The sequence below is a fragment of the Anser anser genome (genome assembly GCF_964211835.1).
Source record: "Anser anser genome assembly, chromosome: 17".
Lineage (NCBI taxonomy): Eukaryota > Metazoa > Chordata > Aves > Anseriformes > Anatidae > Anser > Anser anser.
This window is the reverse complement of record NC_139738.1, coordinates 7,821,757-7,836,546: the sequence shown is the minus strand read 5'-3', so window position 1 is coordinate 7,836,546 and position 14,790 is coordinate 7,821,757. Positions and strand designations below refer to the sequence as shown.

Sequence of the window (14,790 nt, the reverse complement as noted above, 5' to 3'; positions counted from 1 at the left end):
CCCTCCCCGTGTCCATCTGTCCGCCCGTCCCTTTGTCCACCCATCCATCCCCGTGTCCATCTGTCCGTCCGTCCATCCACCCATCCATCCCCACGTCTGTCTGTCCATCCGTCCATCCATCCCTCTGTCCGTCCATCCCCCCTGCCCCCCTCCTGTCCCTCTGCCCATCCCCCCCCCCCCAAAGAGGCACCGAGGGGGTCGCCCCCCCCCGGACCCCACCCTCCGGTGCCCCCCCCCCGCTGCCCACCGGGGGGGGTCCCCCCGGTCCCGCCGGTCCCCGGGGCGCCGGGCCGGGCCCTGCACTTTCTCCGCGGCGCTGCCGGCTCCACCGGCTGTGCCGGCCCCGCCGCTCCCCCCCCGGCCGCGCCCCGGCCCCCCGCTGACCCCGGCCCGCCCCGCACCGCGCCCCGGGTCGGGGGGGGGTTGGGGGGGGGGGGGCCGGGGGCGCCGCTCCCCCTTTCCTGCACCCTCGGCTGGGCCTGAAATGGGGCTTTTCTGGGCTAAAACTGAGGGCGGTTTTCTGCAGGGCCCGGGGGGGGGGTTGGCAGGGAGCTGAAGTGGCCGGGGGGTCCCTGAGCCCCCCCCCCCCCCCCGCTTTGGGACCCCAAAATTGTGCCGACGGCTTGCCCCCCCCGGGATTTGGGGTGCTGGGAAGCGGTGGGGGAATGTGGGGGGCCGGGGGTGATGCGAGGGGATCCTTCCCTGCGGGGGGGGTCTGTGCCCCCCCCCCTGCAGCCCCCAGCACCCCCCAGCACGCTGCGGCAGCAGCACCCCCAGCCCCATTGTCCTGCAGCACCCCAACCCCCCAAAACCCAGCACCCCCATCCTCATCACCCCGACCCCCAGCACCCCCACCCCCAGCGGCAGCATCCCCCAGAGCCCCAACCCCTTAGCGGCCTGGAGCACCCCAAATCCCACCACCCCCATCCCCATCACCCCCCACCCCCACTCACCCCCCCCGGGGCCAGCACCCACCACACCAACGACCACCCCCCCCGAGCCCCCCCGAACCCCCACCTCCCCACCCCACCGACCCCAAAACCCGGGGACCCCTCCCCTTCCCCCCAAAAACACCACCAGGGGACCGCGCGGGTTGGAAAAGCATCGCTGTTTAATGCTGGGGGGGGGGGGGGGCAGGCGCCGCAGTGAGGGGCTCCCCCCCCCCCAGCAAAGCGGGGTTCAGGTCGGGGGGGGCTCCTGCCCCTCGGGGGCGACGCCGGCAGCGATCCGGTCGCGTTCCCAGAGCCGCCCCACCAGGGCGTCGAGCAGGGGGGCCACCCGCGCCAGCCCCTCCCGGCCCCCCCCGGCGCCCCCCGCCCGCAGCACCGGCAGCCCCCAGGTGCCCTCGAAGGCCGCCAGGTCCTCCTCCGTCACGTCGGCGTGGGCGGCCAGGTCGAACCTGGGCGCGGGGTCAAGGTCGACGGCCCAAAACCGGCACCCCGAAAATCCCGTGGGGGCGACGAAGCGCCCGATCTCACCCCCCCCCCCTTTGCCCCCCCCCCCCGAAGGATACTTGGTGCCCACCACCACCCGCAGCAGGTCCTCGCCGGGGGCCACCACCCGCGCCAGCCGCGCCGGCAGCTCCTCGAAGGACGCGCGGTCGGTGAAGGAGAAGAGGAAGAGGACGGCGTCCGCCTCCTCCTTGCAGGCCTGGGGGCGGCGGGGGGGGGGGGACATCACGCACCCGGGTCTGCGCCCCCGCGGGGCCCCGGCCCGCGCCCCCCGCGCGTCCCCCGCTGCGCGCTCACGGGCAGGACGTGGTCGAACTTCCTCAGGGCGCTCTCCCCGCAGTCCCAGAGCTGCAGCTGGAACATGACCGGGCGCTCGGCGCCGCGTGGCTTGGCCGGCCAGAACACGGTGCTGGCCTCGATGCCTGCGGGGCGAGGCCGGGCGAGTCCCCAAGGGGTTGCTGGGGGGGGGGGACCCCGAGAGCCCCCCCCGCGAGAGCCCCCGGCCCCGCCGTACCCATGGTCTCGCGGTGGGCGGTGGGCGCGGGGGTCCCGGCCAGGGCGGCCACCAGCGCGGTCTTGCCCACGCCGCTCTTGCCGGCCACGAAGAGCTTGTAGCGCGCCGTGGGCACGGCCAGCGCGGGCGGCAGCGTGGGGCGCTCCAGCAGGCCTGGGGGCACCGCGGGGGGGGGGGGGTCAGCCCGGTGGGGGGGTACCGGGGGTGGTGGGGGGGTACTGGGCATGGTGGGGGGGTACTGGGGGAGGTGTGGGGGTACTGGGCATAGTGGGGGGGTACTGGGGGTGGTGGGGGGGTACTGGGCATGGTGGGGGGGTACTGGGGGAGGTGGGGGGGTACCAGGCATGGTGGGGGGGTACCAGGGGTGGTGTGGGGGTATCAGGGGTGGTGTGGGGGTACTGGGCATGGTGTTGGGGGTACTGGGCATGGTGTGGGGGTACTGGGCATGGTGGTGGGGGGGTACCAGGGGTGGTGTGGGGATAACGGGGGTGGTGTGAGGGTACCAGGCATGGTGTGGGGGTACTGGGAGAGGTGTGGGGGTACCGGCGGTGGTGTCGGGGTACCGGGGGTGGTGTCGGGGTACTGGGGGAGGTGTGGCGGTACAGGGCATGGTGTGGCGGTACTGGGGGTGGTGTGGGGGTACCGGGGGGGGCTCACCAAAGACCCTGCGCTGGTTCTTGTGCAGGATGGAGGCCAGGTAGGGGCGGCCCGCGGGGGTCAGCAGCCAGCCCGGCTCCACCATGGCGGGCACGGGGACGGGGCCCAGGCCTGGGGGGCACAGGGGGGGCCCCGAGCCGTGGGGTTCCCCGCGCACCCCGTGTCCCCCCCCCCAAGTCTCAGCCCCTCCCCCCGTGGGATCCTGCCCCCCCCGCCGGGGTCCCCGCCCCCCCCATGCTCTGTTCCCTCCTCCATGAGCCCTGCGCCCCCCCACGGGTCCCCCCCCAAGCCCCCGTGTCCGTCCCCGGGTCCCCGCCCTCCCCCCCCCGCCCCGTGTCCCCCCCCCCCCCCCGGTGTCCCCGTGCCCCCCCCGGCCCCGCCGCGGCCCCTTTAAGGCGCGGTGTCCCCGCCCTCACCTGCGGCCGCTGCAGCCTCGGATGACGTCACACGGGGGCGGGGTCACGGCTCGGCCCCGCCCCTACCGGCCGCGGCGCATGCGCAGGGGGCGCGGGGGAGCCCAGGGCTGGGGGAGGGGCGGTCCTGTGGGGGTGGGGTGTAGGGGCACAGCCCTGTGGGGGCAGGAGCCCCGGGGCTATGGGCTGTAGGGGCACTGCCCTATAGGCTATAGGAAGCCCAGACCTACGGGTTATGGGAGCGCAGCCGTATGGGATATAGGATGCCCAGAGCTACGGGTTATAGGGGCACTGCCCTATAGGCTATGGGAAGGCCAGACCTATGGGTTATAGGGGCACAGCCCTATGAGATACAGGAATCCCAGAGCTATGGGTTATAGGGGCACTGCCCTATAGGCTATAGGAAGCACAGAGCTACGTGTTACAGGGGCACAGCCCTATGGGATATTGGAATCCCAGAGCTGCGGGTTATACGGACACAGCCCTATAGGCTACAGGAAGCCCAGACCTATGGGTTGTAGGGGCACAGCCCTGTGGGATACTGGAATCCCAGAGCTGCGGGTTATACGGACACAGCCCTGTAGGCTGCAGGAAGCACAGAGCTATGGGTTATGAGGGCACAGCCCCACAGGCTCCAGGAGACCCCAGAGCTGTAGGTTGGGGGCGCAGCCCTATCGGCTATAGGAACCCCAGAGCTATGGGTTATGGGGGCACAGCCCTATAGGCTATAAGGACCCCAGAGCTATGGGTTATGGGGGCACAGCCCTATAGGCTATAGGAACCCCAGAGCTATGGGTTATGGGGGCGCAGCCCTATAGGCTATAAGGACCCCAGAGCTATGGGTTATGGGGGCACAGCCCTATAGGCTATAGGAACCCCAGAGCTATGGGTTATGGGGGCGCAGCCCTATAGGCTATAAGGACCCCAGAGCTATGGGTTATGGGGGCGCAGCCCTATCGGCTATAGGAACCCCAGAGCTATGGGTTATGGGGGCGCAGCCCTATAGGCTATAGGAACCCCAGAGCTATGGGTTACAGGGGCACAGCCCTATAGGCTATAAGGACCCCAGAGCTATGGGTTATGGGGGCACAGCCCTATCGGCTATAAGGACCCCAGAGCTATGGGTTATGGGGGCACAGCCCTATCGGCTATAGGAACCCCAGAGCTATGGGTTATGGGGGCACTGCCCCACGGGCTCCAGGAGACCCCAGGGCTGTAGGTTGGGGGGCGCAGCCCTATGGGGCCCCCAGCCCTCCACGTTGCGGCAGCGCAGCCCTGCAGGCCGTGGGACGCCCCAACCCCGTTGGCTATGGGGTCCCCACCCCACAGGCTGCGGGACACCCCAAAGCTGCGGGTAATGGGGCACGGCAGCCCCACAGGCAGCAGGGCCCAAGGGGTGCCCCGGTGGCTGAGCACCCCCCCCACGGGAGCCGTGTGCCCCCAGCCCTGCCTTGCTGCCAACCAGGAGCCCCAAAAGCTGCTCTTTTCACCCCAAACCCTCAGGGAGGACATCGGGCGCATCCCTCCGCGGCGCGTCCACCCGCACGCCCCCAAGCACAGGCGGCAGCCGTCCGTTTCTTCAGTTTTTATTTGTTAAACCGCTAAAAATTCATCCAGGAAGGGGGAAAACGTAAGAAAAAAAAATAATAAATGTACACAGATTTAAATATCACCGAAATCACTTCGCGTCCCTACGCGCGGCCGAGCCTCCAGCGCCGGGGCGACCTGAGTGGCGGGGGGACCTCACAGCACCAGCGCCGCCGGGGAAAACGGGGCCATTTCCGAGGAATTTATCGTTTCCGAGGACTTTATCGCAAGAACATGCCTTCCTGCGACGCGCAGGGAGGGGAGGGCGGTTTTGGGGCCGGTTGAGGGGGATTTGGGGCTGGTGGAGGACGCAGGGCGCAGGCGGCACGAGGACCGACGGCCTCTCGTGGGGACGCCCCGAGCTCACAGCCGCGCCCACCGCCAGCGGCCCCAAATTCCTGCTTCGTTTCGCTCCGGGGGCGATGCCAGGACATGCGAGCAGGAGGGGGACGCGCCGGACGTCGCGGCGGGCGCTCCCGAGGCGCGGGGAGGATTTCAGCAGAGGTCTGTCACCAAACGGCGCGCACGAGGCATCGCCCTCCCCCGGGCCCTGCCCGAGCCCCGAGTGGCTCGCGGGGCTCCCCGGGCCCCCTTTTAGCGGGGCGGGGGGGATTTGGGTAGAAGGCATCCAGCCCTGACCCCTCCCGGGGACGCGGCTCCGACGAGCCAAAGCCAGCAAAGCTCGGTGGGGACGGAGAAGGACGGGGACCACGTCATGGCACTGCCGGCGGGCCGGGCTGCGGTTTGGGGCGAGTTTCCTACTTTTCAGCTATTTCAGGCGCTGGGTGAGAGACGCCGGCGGCTGCCGGTCCTGGGCGCGCGCTGTTGACCAAAACTGAGCGGAATCTGCCCATTTCACCCCCCCCCCCAATCTCGAGCTGGAAAGGAAGGAAGGAAGGAAGTTTGTCCCAGACGGACACACAGGTTCAATCCATTCGGATTTTTCTTTGTTTTAATCTTTGCGGAAGGAGGCACATGCAAAGATGATTTTGTTACTGCTATCAAGGCTAATGCCGGCCCACCCTGCCGCTCACATGCTCAAGTTTACCGATATTCATCGTTTTGGCTGGAAAAAAAAGCGTTCCCAGGCTATGAGGTGCTGCTTTCAGCGAGCGCAGAGAAGCTGTGTACGTGTTTGGGCCGTTCACGGACATGGAATCTCCGAGCCTACAAGGGCCTGGGCAGCCAAATCTCTGGTTTGGTGGCGCAACGTGATTTTTGGAGCAAACTGTTTTCTGCTGTGTGGGATCCAGAACGACGCTGAACCCCCCACGCAGCAGCCAGAGATGTCAGACGGTGAAATCGCGTCGGGATCTTGCAGGAACCACCTCCCCACCCCAAATTTCTGAGATTCGGACCCGGTTTCAGCACGTCCTCAGAGCGCGGCACCGAGCCGGGGCAGAGCAGGGACGCTCCATCTCCGCCGAGGCGCGCGGAGGGACAGCAGCCGCCTCGCGCCGCTGCTTCGAGCGCTCCCAAACACGTACTCGCTGCGCCGGCAGCTCGGCTCAGCCTGCCGGGAACGCGCAGCGCCACAGATCCGGCACCGAGGCTGCCAGGCAAGGAGGCGAGGGCTGCGAAAGCAAGTCCTGCCCATCCGATCCTCAATTATTGTTTTATTTTTTATTTTTGGCATCTCAACGCAAAACTGTCCTTTCTTCCTTCTTACGATCCTGCACGGAGGACAGGAATGAGACTGTCAGGCCAAAGGGGTGAGAGGCAAAAAAGGCATCGTGTTTGTTCGGAGCAAAGGTCACAACTTGCAGTGCTGGAAGGTTTCTGTTCAGGTATTGCTGTTACGTTCCTCACAGAGCCATACTTGAAGCATGGGAACAACCAGTGCACACGAGCTAACAGCCTCCTGTCTGCAGGTATTGAGCCGGTTCTTACAAAACCACCGCTACTCGTGTTCCACAGAGTTTCAGAGATACGAGGCCTCTCAAACCCCTGGAGAAGAAAACAAACAAACAAACAAAAAAAACTCAAGAGGCTACGGGATGGCAGGCTTCCTGCCTGCTCAGCCCAAATCCTTGGCCTAGGTCACAGCAGAGAGCTCCTGCGTGAGCACAGCAACGTGGATCCTACGGGCAGGGAGCTCCCTCCCTGCTTGTAAACACGATTTGCTTAACTGGGGTCTTACTGGGAACGGGCGGGCAGCACTGGAGGTTTGCTTGGACTTTATTGGTTTGTTGTGCCCTAATTCACAGTTTGAATGCCTGCGCGACAGACTTTGAAGGGAGAGGGAGAGCCCCGGGGAGGGAGGGGAGGTGGTGGTGGTGCACAGCTCGGGCCACATTATCTCTTTGCTCGCACAAAGTACAAGGCATTTGTTTTGGGATAGTACTTCACGTTCTGTTTCTTGTCCATGAGGCCGCCGAATATGATCAGCTCCCCTCTGCCCTGCACCACCGTGTGCAGGCTGGTCTCGGGCGGCCCCACCACGGAGCTGCTACTGAACACTTTCCATTTGACTCGTCCCTTCTCCTTGGTATCTTTAATGTCCAGCACGTACATCTGCATGGGCTTGCAGTTCATGCTCTGGTACAAAGGCTTCCCCACGTTGAGGGACTGCGGAGGATGGTGGCCCAGGCGGCGGGCGATGGGCGGCAGGGAATGGCCCTCGCCTTGGGTAGGGCCCGGCCGCGCCTCGGCACCCGCGCCCTGGCTGCCTGGGGACCCCGGCGAAGCCACGAGGGGGGGGCTCAGGGCGGCAGAAGCCGAGGCGCCTTTGGAGGACAGGGCTTTGACGGCCTCCAGGCTCCTGCGGAGCGCGCCGGGCGAGACAGCCCCCGGCAGGGAGCCGGTGACGTGGGGCGGCGTGTGGATGCCGTTGGTCTGCTCGGGGGGGTTCCTCGCGCTGGCGCCGAGTGTCCTGCTGTCCGCACCGTCCGTCTGGCAGACGACGGAAGCCGGTTTCTGCTCCCAGCTCAAGTCGATGGACCCCAAGCGCAGATCTCTCTGCTCCGGCAGCGACCCCCGCCTCGGCGCCAGGGCGAGCCCGGCTTTCAGCTCACAGCCTTCAGCGGCTCCGGGCGTGCTGGGCGACACGACCTGCACAGGGCTGTCCAAGGAGGCGCCGCCGGCCGCAGCGGCTCCGGGCGATAAGCTCCCCCCGTTGAGCACGGGCGAGCTGTCGCCTCTGGCCGGGGAGAGGCTGCCCTCCCGCGATCCCGAGGGCGTCTGCCGCTGCGCTCTGGGCCGCAGGGTGCCCCAGCGGCCGTTCACACAGGGAACCTCGTCCGTGTTCCTGACGGGAGACTGGGAGCGGTACTCCCGCGTTTCGGGCACCAGGGCGGGCGGCGTGGCGCTGATGGGAGAGGGGCGAGAGTTCAAGCTGGGGCTGAGCGGGGCTCTCCCGCTGGGAGCCTGGCTGAAGACCACGACGCACTGTCCCACCTGGAGCAGGGGAGAGGAGGTAACGGGTTACAACTGCAGGGTGGCCCCTGGGGCTCCGGGGAGGGAACTGGGGCAAAAAGGAAGGGGTTTGGGGCATCCTGGGCAAAAGGCCTACAGGGGGTAAGTCAGACCAGAGACCCCGCTGCCTCTGTCCCAAGCCAGACTCACCCGGCAGGCAGGATGGCACCACAGCTCCGGGGCTCCGTGGTCTTCGTTCTCCACCTTGAGCGGCTGCCACGTCCAGGGGTTCGCGTGCATGTGCAGCAGCCAGGCGTCTTTGAACAGCTGGGAAGAAAAGCGTGACAGATGCAGGAGAGCAGCTTGCTGCCAGGATCATCCCATCGGGGGCAGAAACGGTGCTGTGCAGCTGCCTCGCTGCTGCAGACAGAGGCACGGTGAGCTGACCGGGATCTGAGCACCCAGGGGTGACTACACCCCACTGTGGCCATGGACAGGTCCCTTCATTCCCGTCTGCTGTCCCAGTACAAAATCAGGGACAATTCTTCCAGTTAACCTCAGCGGGCTGCTCTGGTAACTCCCGGGGTGCTTTTTGTGAACGAAAGGCAGCTCCAGCAGAAGTAGCAACTTCTTTGGGAAGTCTACACCGGGAGTTCTAGGTTCGCAGGACAAACTGCCACCCAGGTAACGCGCAGAGCCCCCCGCTGCCCAAGCCAGCACCCAGGGCTCACAGGTACGGCAGGATGCGTGCGGCTTGTGCCCCTGCTCCCTGCAGGATACTTACTGCGTTGGGACCACCACAGCCACCAAGGATTAAAATGGTTTCGTCGTCGATTACAATCTGTGGAGGGCAAAGAAGAGCGTTTCAGACCGGGAAGGATGCGAAGCCGTCCCTCGTGCTCTCGGCAAGGCCTCTGAGTGCAGAGCTGGGTTACGTCTTCTCAGCAGCACAGAAGCTGCTGAATTTTGTCCGCCTGGGGATGAGGTGTGGAGCCAGGATGGAAAGCCGGTTTTGCTGGGCCCACGGCAAAGCGGGATGCAGAGTTCGCCCCACTGCCTCGTCCCAAACGGCTCATAAGCCGGTCCCTTTTACAGACGAGAGCAGTTACCGTCCCTGAAGCTGAGCAAACAGCAGAGGACTCAGTGCTCCTCTTCCCAAAAAGGGTGAAAGGACCATCTGGGAGGCCACAGGCTCGTAGCAACGTGTGTTAGATGCTCACGGTGGGTAACTAGTCCCCTCCTCTCCCTTTCTTTGGATGGAAGGAAAGCCCCTTTCACACATGACGTGATTTCTTTGGGGTGCTTCCATCCAGCTGAGGCCAGTCAGGCACTAGGCACCCCTGAGTGTCCTCCTGGGGACTGAAGGGGAGGCAGGGCTGCCAGCTGCGGCAGACACCTGTGTTGAGCCAGGTGACTCCCACAAGCTCCCTGCCCTGGGCAGGCACTAAAACAGGCACTAAAACAGGCACCACCAGACCCATGCACTCAGCGGGTACAATCTTTAGTCACCTGAACCAAGGATCAGGAGACGGGAGCAATTAAAAGGGCCCCAAGCAAAACCACCATGTGATAACACTTCATTGATCTTAAACGCCACGGGGCTCAGTAGCTGTTTCTTTTCTGATGGGTAAAACAGCAATTTGTTTTCTAGAAATGCTCATTACGGTTCTGAGTCATGTGTAAGACACAGCGCAGTATCTACCGGAGCGTTAGGGAGATTAAAAGTGCAATCTCACAGAACAGCTGGCTAGAGAAAACAAGGGCCTGGCGGGCAAAAGACTGCAAAGGTAACTCAGAAATTGGGCATTAGCTTTCGGACGACCCACAGAGAGCTGCCTGGAAGCTGGAAATTCAGCTGTGCCTGGTTTCTGTCTGGTTTATCTTTGGCAGTGCATGCTGCCGTGGAGCTGAGTCAGTGAAGGAGAGCATCACCTGAGACTGGCCACCTCGCGGGTGAGGGCTGGGCCCAGAGATGTTTGGCTTGGACCAAGCCCACTGCTCAAGATCCAGCACCCAGACGTCGTTGCTCCTGCGGGGATGAGAGAAGAAACACTGAGCCACAGGTACAGCGCTCAGCTCAAGTCCCAAACAAGCACCCGGCTGCAGTGTTCCCGGTTCCTGACGGCACAACCAGGCCCTCAGGGGCTTCAAAATGCTGATTCAGGGCAGAGGTTTTATCACAGAATCGGTTTTCTGCAGGCTGGTGCCTCGAGGGAATTTGCCCCAGGAGGTGAAAGGTGCAGCAAGCCAGCAGGCAGAGCCTGCAGCGGGCCGGCAGCGAGCACCAGCCCAGCGGTGCGCGAGGGCAGGCAGGGTGAGCAGCCAGGATGATCTCAGACTCCTCCGATCAACGCACGGATCTGCACCCGCGTGTGACCTTCCCACACGCCTCACCTCCTCTCGGCTGCCCCAGTTCAGGGCCCTGCTCTGAGAGGCGCTGGCAGCGCTGAGTCACGCTGCGCTGCACAGACAACCACGGCGGCACGCTTATCTGCAGCCCGGGCAGTCGCACCGAGCTGCTGGTGCTGACTGCTGCACAGGGATCCTGCTGAAAAGGGGTCTCGCAGCCCAGCCCCTCGGAGGTTTCTTTCTGAACTGCTCTCCCACGGCCACCACAACAAACTCCTTGCCCGCAGGAGAACTCGTCAGACACCTTCACTCCACGCTTACATTTGCCGAGATCCCAGTGAGCCTCCGAAGACGATCATTTTGTCTTCGATGACACAGGAGGAGTGTCCTGCCATGGGAGGGGGGCCATGGGTGGTCACGATGCAGTTCCACCTGGGGGAAAAGGGAAGAAGACATTCAGCACCGGGTCAGAAAGGATGGTCCTGGATGAATGGCAAAATGAAAAATCCCACGGGCCAGCAAAGTCCTCGAGAAAGCATTACAGAGGAAAACCTCAGGGAAAACCGACAAAGATCCAAATAATAACGAAACTAATTAGAAATACTAATGTGCTCAACATTTTTAAAACATGACAAAGTCACAAGGCCAAGTTGGAAATATCGCCCCTTTCAATTAAGTTTGCCCTGAATTATTTCCAACGCAGTTTAATTACAGCGTTCTAACGACACTGCCCAGAAGTGCATCGGATAATTGACACTTTTGATGATTAAAAGTTCTCAATGAAAGAGGAGCAAGAACCTTCGCTGCTTTGATACAGCATTTGCTCCTTTCTCACACAAGCATCAGTGAGAAAGCGTGGTCTAAAATCAGCTGGATGCTGTTTGAAGGGAAAATTCCTGCCACCTCCTCGCTCGCTGCTGGAGCTGCAGAGGCAGAAAGGTTTCTACAACAGCACACAGACACCTGCTTTATCGCCTGTCCCCTGAATTTCGGATCACCACCAAAAAGCGAAACCTCCAGGAGCTAAGGCTTTCTCCCTTACTTTCCTCAGGCAGACCTCAAGCTCCCAGCAGAGTTACGCGCTGGGAATATTCGCACCCAGATTTCCGCCCGCCCCGAAGATGTTCCAAAGAGCACTGGGGTGGTGCTGGCAGGCTTTCGGTCCAAGTCCAGAGCAACACGGAAGCGAGCACCACCCAAGAGGTGTCAGACAGCAGTGCGTGCGAGTCTCCGGGCCCGAGCAGCGATGCCTTGCCTTCTTTTTGTTTGAAAGGGAGCCTCGCGGACACGCCGGGCTCAGCCACACCTTGGCACCCACGAACGCGCGCAGCTCCCCTGTCCCTCCCAGCCAGTCCCGGCGGGCCTGCGGAGACACCTCGGGCAGCTCTCCAGCTGCGCCGCAGACACTTTTTCCAGGGCTCAAAGCCCGTGCTTCGAATCCAGAGGTTCTCTTACCAGTTTTTGGAGGGCGAGTACGTGTGGATTTCATCGAAGAACCTCTCCGGCTGGTGCAGAGGGTAAGGGCTCGGCCGCGTCCACCCACCGAACAGCACGAGCAGGTCCTTGTAGACCACCAGCGTGGCACCAGCCTTGGGAGAGGGGTACGAACCTGGGCAGGGATGGAAAAGGGGACGGTTAGGAAGCCACGCTCGAACACAGGCATCAAACCCTTCAGGAATTTTACCAAAGTGAGGCGACGTGGAGGCTCCACCTTTGAAAAAAAGCAGCAAAGAAGGCAAAATTAGAGTTGGGAGCCTGGGAAGAAAACTACTGCCAATTTGTGTCATTGTAATTAGTAGGAGCCTGAAAGCACATTTCATGTATGGCAAAACATCTGTCAGTCACTGGCAGGAAATTACTAGCTTTCTAACATATCCCTTTAAATTATTGCTTTAGCACTGAATAAAAGCAATAATTACCTCCAAATACCTACTAACTTCTCCCCAAGGACGGAGTGAGAATGAATACTAATTCTAACACATCCGGCGCCGCTCGTGGCAGATCGCTTGGGAGCTCCGAGGCGGCAGCAGAAACCCAATCCCGTTTTCTCAAAGCGGCACAGCGAAACCCAGAGCGCTTTGCCGCGGGAGTTATCAGCCCCTCCCCGAGTTCGCACAAGGCAGCGCTCCTCCAAAAATTATCGAGGGACTTTCGCCCATCCGGCCGGAGGCTTGGAAGGCTTTGCTCAGGCCAGGCACCTCCCGAGCAGGACCGCCGCGTGCAAAAGCGAGACGCGGCCTCCTGCTGTTGCGACGCCCTGTGCTCTGAACGCACATCCCGAGGGTTTTCCCAGGCACTGATCTCACCTCTCGACCCACCGCTGGTGTGCTGCGAGCGCCCTGCCTGCAGTCCGTGCCCCGCATCTCTCCGATGATCGATCTCTCACTCGGGTGGCCCTTGGCTCGCTCAGGGCAGGAGCGACTTCAAGTGAAAAGCCTCTTCTCAGGGGCAGCTCTCAAAGGGCCTGATCCCTTTGAAGCTGTCAGAAAAGCAGCCGCGGTCCCACTGCAAAAATACAGCCCCCGCCTGCTCCAGCAGCCAGAGGAGCTGTGTTACCACCTCGCTGCAGCCTCAGACGTTGAAGTGGGCAGACACGAGCATCCCCCTTCCCGTGGCCATCACAGCAAGCAGGTTCCTCCCCTTCTGCAGGCACGCTTTCAGCTGACCCTGAGTATGTCACCTGAAAGCGTCACCCAAACCAGGGACGCGCGGGACCAGGGGCAACCCAAGGGCAAGGCTGCGCACGTGGCTGTAGGAGCACCGGCACCCTCTCCAAAAGGCTGAGATAACAAAGCGACTGCTCTTCTCTGATGTCCTAATAGGACCGGGAGAAGCATTTTTAGCAGGTAATGACATGCAGAACCGAGACTATTTTTAAAAGAAACCAGAGCAGCTATTTTAAGATGCTGCAGCTGAGAAAAGCGATTCGATTGTGATGGGTTCCAGGTGGTGGGTGGTAAAAGCCAAGCCAAAAAGCAACCCCCAGCCAAGCACAAAAGAGGCTCAGGGGCTTTGCTGCCACCTTTCTCTAGGGACAAAGTAGGTTTTGGTGCTGCTCTCGGGTGCTGCAGTTATGGGGGAAGAGGGGAATAAAGCTGTTCGGGAAACAATTGTTTTGCTAGGGCAGGTACGCAGCGTGGCCAGGACCGTACCCAACATCTCCTTAAAGACAGGTGCCAAGAGAGGGTCATGTTTGGTTACTTTTTGTTCCCAGCCAAATTCCAGACTTCCAGTTTTCCTGGCTGTGTGCAATTCATTAATCCACACCAGCAGGTTTCCAACCCAAGTATTTCCTTGGCAGAGCCTGAAAGTCGCTCTCCCAGGCTTGGCATGGCAAGCTGATTGCCAGAAAAGTTTCTACCTGACTTGGAGAGAATAAGCTGGCTGGCTGCGTATTCCCTTACCCACCACTCTGCTTCTCCGCCCAGGACATCACAAGACAGCACGGGGGCACGCAGCGGGCCGGTGCGTGGGTCTGTCTGCAGCAGGGACACCAGTGCGATGCAAAAAGTGCTGGTTTTAAACTGGGACAGGAGTTGGCCTTAAACAGACGGCTTGGCTAGAATCGTCCCCGTGCAGGTCGGGCTGGGGTCAGGGGGACAGCCCAGCGCCGTGCTCGGGCTGCCGGGCAGTGAGAAATGCCGCCTTCCTCCTGCTGCAACCTGAAGGGCAGCCCCTGCCTCAGACACCGAGATGGTTCCCAAAGGAGCCAACAACAACCATGTAAACAGCCCCAGGCAGAGGCTAGCCCTGGTTTTTCAGGAAGCTTGGCCTATTATTGGACGCTGTGCGGGTGTAAATGAAGGCAGAGTTTCGTTCTGCTAGGCAGGAAAAATCTCGATTTCACAAGCCAAAGGAAGAGCTGGCCTCTCGCAGCCTCTTCCTGCGCAGCGACCAGACGGCCGCGGCGTGCACAGGGCTTCAAAGGGGCAGGCACTGCGGGGCGGCGCCTGCCCCGGCTCCGGAGCCATGTCCTGGGGCCAGCCCCGAGCTCTGCTCCACGGGTGGAGCGCGCAGAAACGGGGCAAATGCCGCAGCGCGAGGTGGCTCTCTGCAAGGTGGCTGTGCTGAATGCCTGTCCTATAAAGGTGCCTTAACTGCACTGATCTTGTGTTCAGCCAGAAACGTGCACCAGGGTGGCTGAAACCTGGGGTAGGAACACTGGAGCATGAACACCGCTGCCTTATCTCTAAGGCACGCAGGAGCTGCTGGGTGCCGCTGCCAGCGAGCCCGGAGCTAACAGCAGCCTCGTGCGTACGCAGGCGATGCACAAAAGCGATGGCAGGATAAAAATGTTTGCAACGTGACCACGCACGGGCACTGACTGCAAACAGAACTGCCCGAGCAGCTGTCGGGGGGCTCCAGTAAACCCCGCTTAGCTTTGTAGCAACAGCGGATGCTGCTCAAACCCGAGGCTTGTAGCTTGAGGTTTAAAGTGATACAAAAGCAGCTTTGGTAGAAGTTG

At 62.3% G+C, this 14,790-nt stretch overlaps 2 protein-coding genes across 5 annotated transcripts in view; both read right to left on the bottom strand.

The window, feature by feature from the left end:
• Nucleotides 1-1,096: 1,096 nt before the first annotated feature.
• Nucleotides 1,097-3,152, bottom strand: CPLANE2 (ciliogenesis and planar polarity effector complex subunit 2). Of its 2 annotated transcripts, XM_083802656.1 has the most exons (6): nucleotides 3,039-3,152; nucleotides 2,623-2,733; nucleotides 1,966-2,118; nucleotides 1,749-1,873; nucleotides 1,514-1,650; nucleotides 1,097-1,399 (listed from the first exon to the last, which is right to left on the bottom strand). In XM_083802656.1, exons 2-6 carry the CDS (start codon nucleotides 2,705-2,707, stop codon nucleotides 1,180-1,182), a joined length of 720 nt encoding a protein of 239 aa, XP_083658782.1. In that variant the 5' UTR covers nucleotides 2,708-2,733; nucleotides 3,039-3,152; the 3' UTR covers nucleotides 1,097-1,179. The 2 variants fall into 2 exon arrangements, with proteins under 2 accessions (XP_083658782.1, XP_083658783.1); XM_083802657.1 differs by lacking the exon at nucleotides 3,039-3,152 and having other exon boundaries at nucleotides 2,623-2,822.
• A 1,453-nt stretch (nucleotides 3,153-4,605) lies between these two features.
• Nucleotides 4,606-14,790, bottom strand: part of FBXO42 (F-box protein 42) — a 50,979-nt gene continuing 40,794 nt past the window's right edge. For all 3 annotated transcript variants that reach the window (XM_083802653.1, XM_083802655.1, XM_083802654.1), the window contains 6 exons: nucleotides 11,781-11,934; nucleotides 10,647-10,757; nucleotides 9,909-10,005; nucleotides 8,761-8,817; nucleotides 8,187-8,303; nucleotides 4,606-8,018 (listed from right to left, as the gene is read on the bottom strand). In XM_083802653.1, coding sequence (XP_083658779.1) covers nucleotides 6,918-8,018; nucleotides 8,187-8,303; nucleotides 8,761-8,817; nucleotides 9,909-10,005; nucleotides 10,647-10,757; nucleotides 11,781-11,934 — 1,637 coding nt within the window. In that variant the 3' untranslated portion in view covers nucleotides 4,606-6,917. The remainder of the gene's footprint in view (nucleotides 8,019-8,186; nucleotides 8,304-8,760; nucleotides 8,818-9,908; nucleotides 10,006-10,646; nucleotides 10,758-11,780; nucleotides 11,935-14,790) is intronic.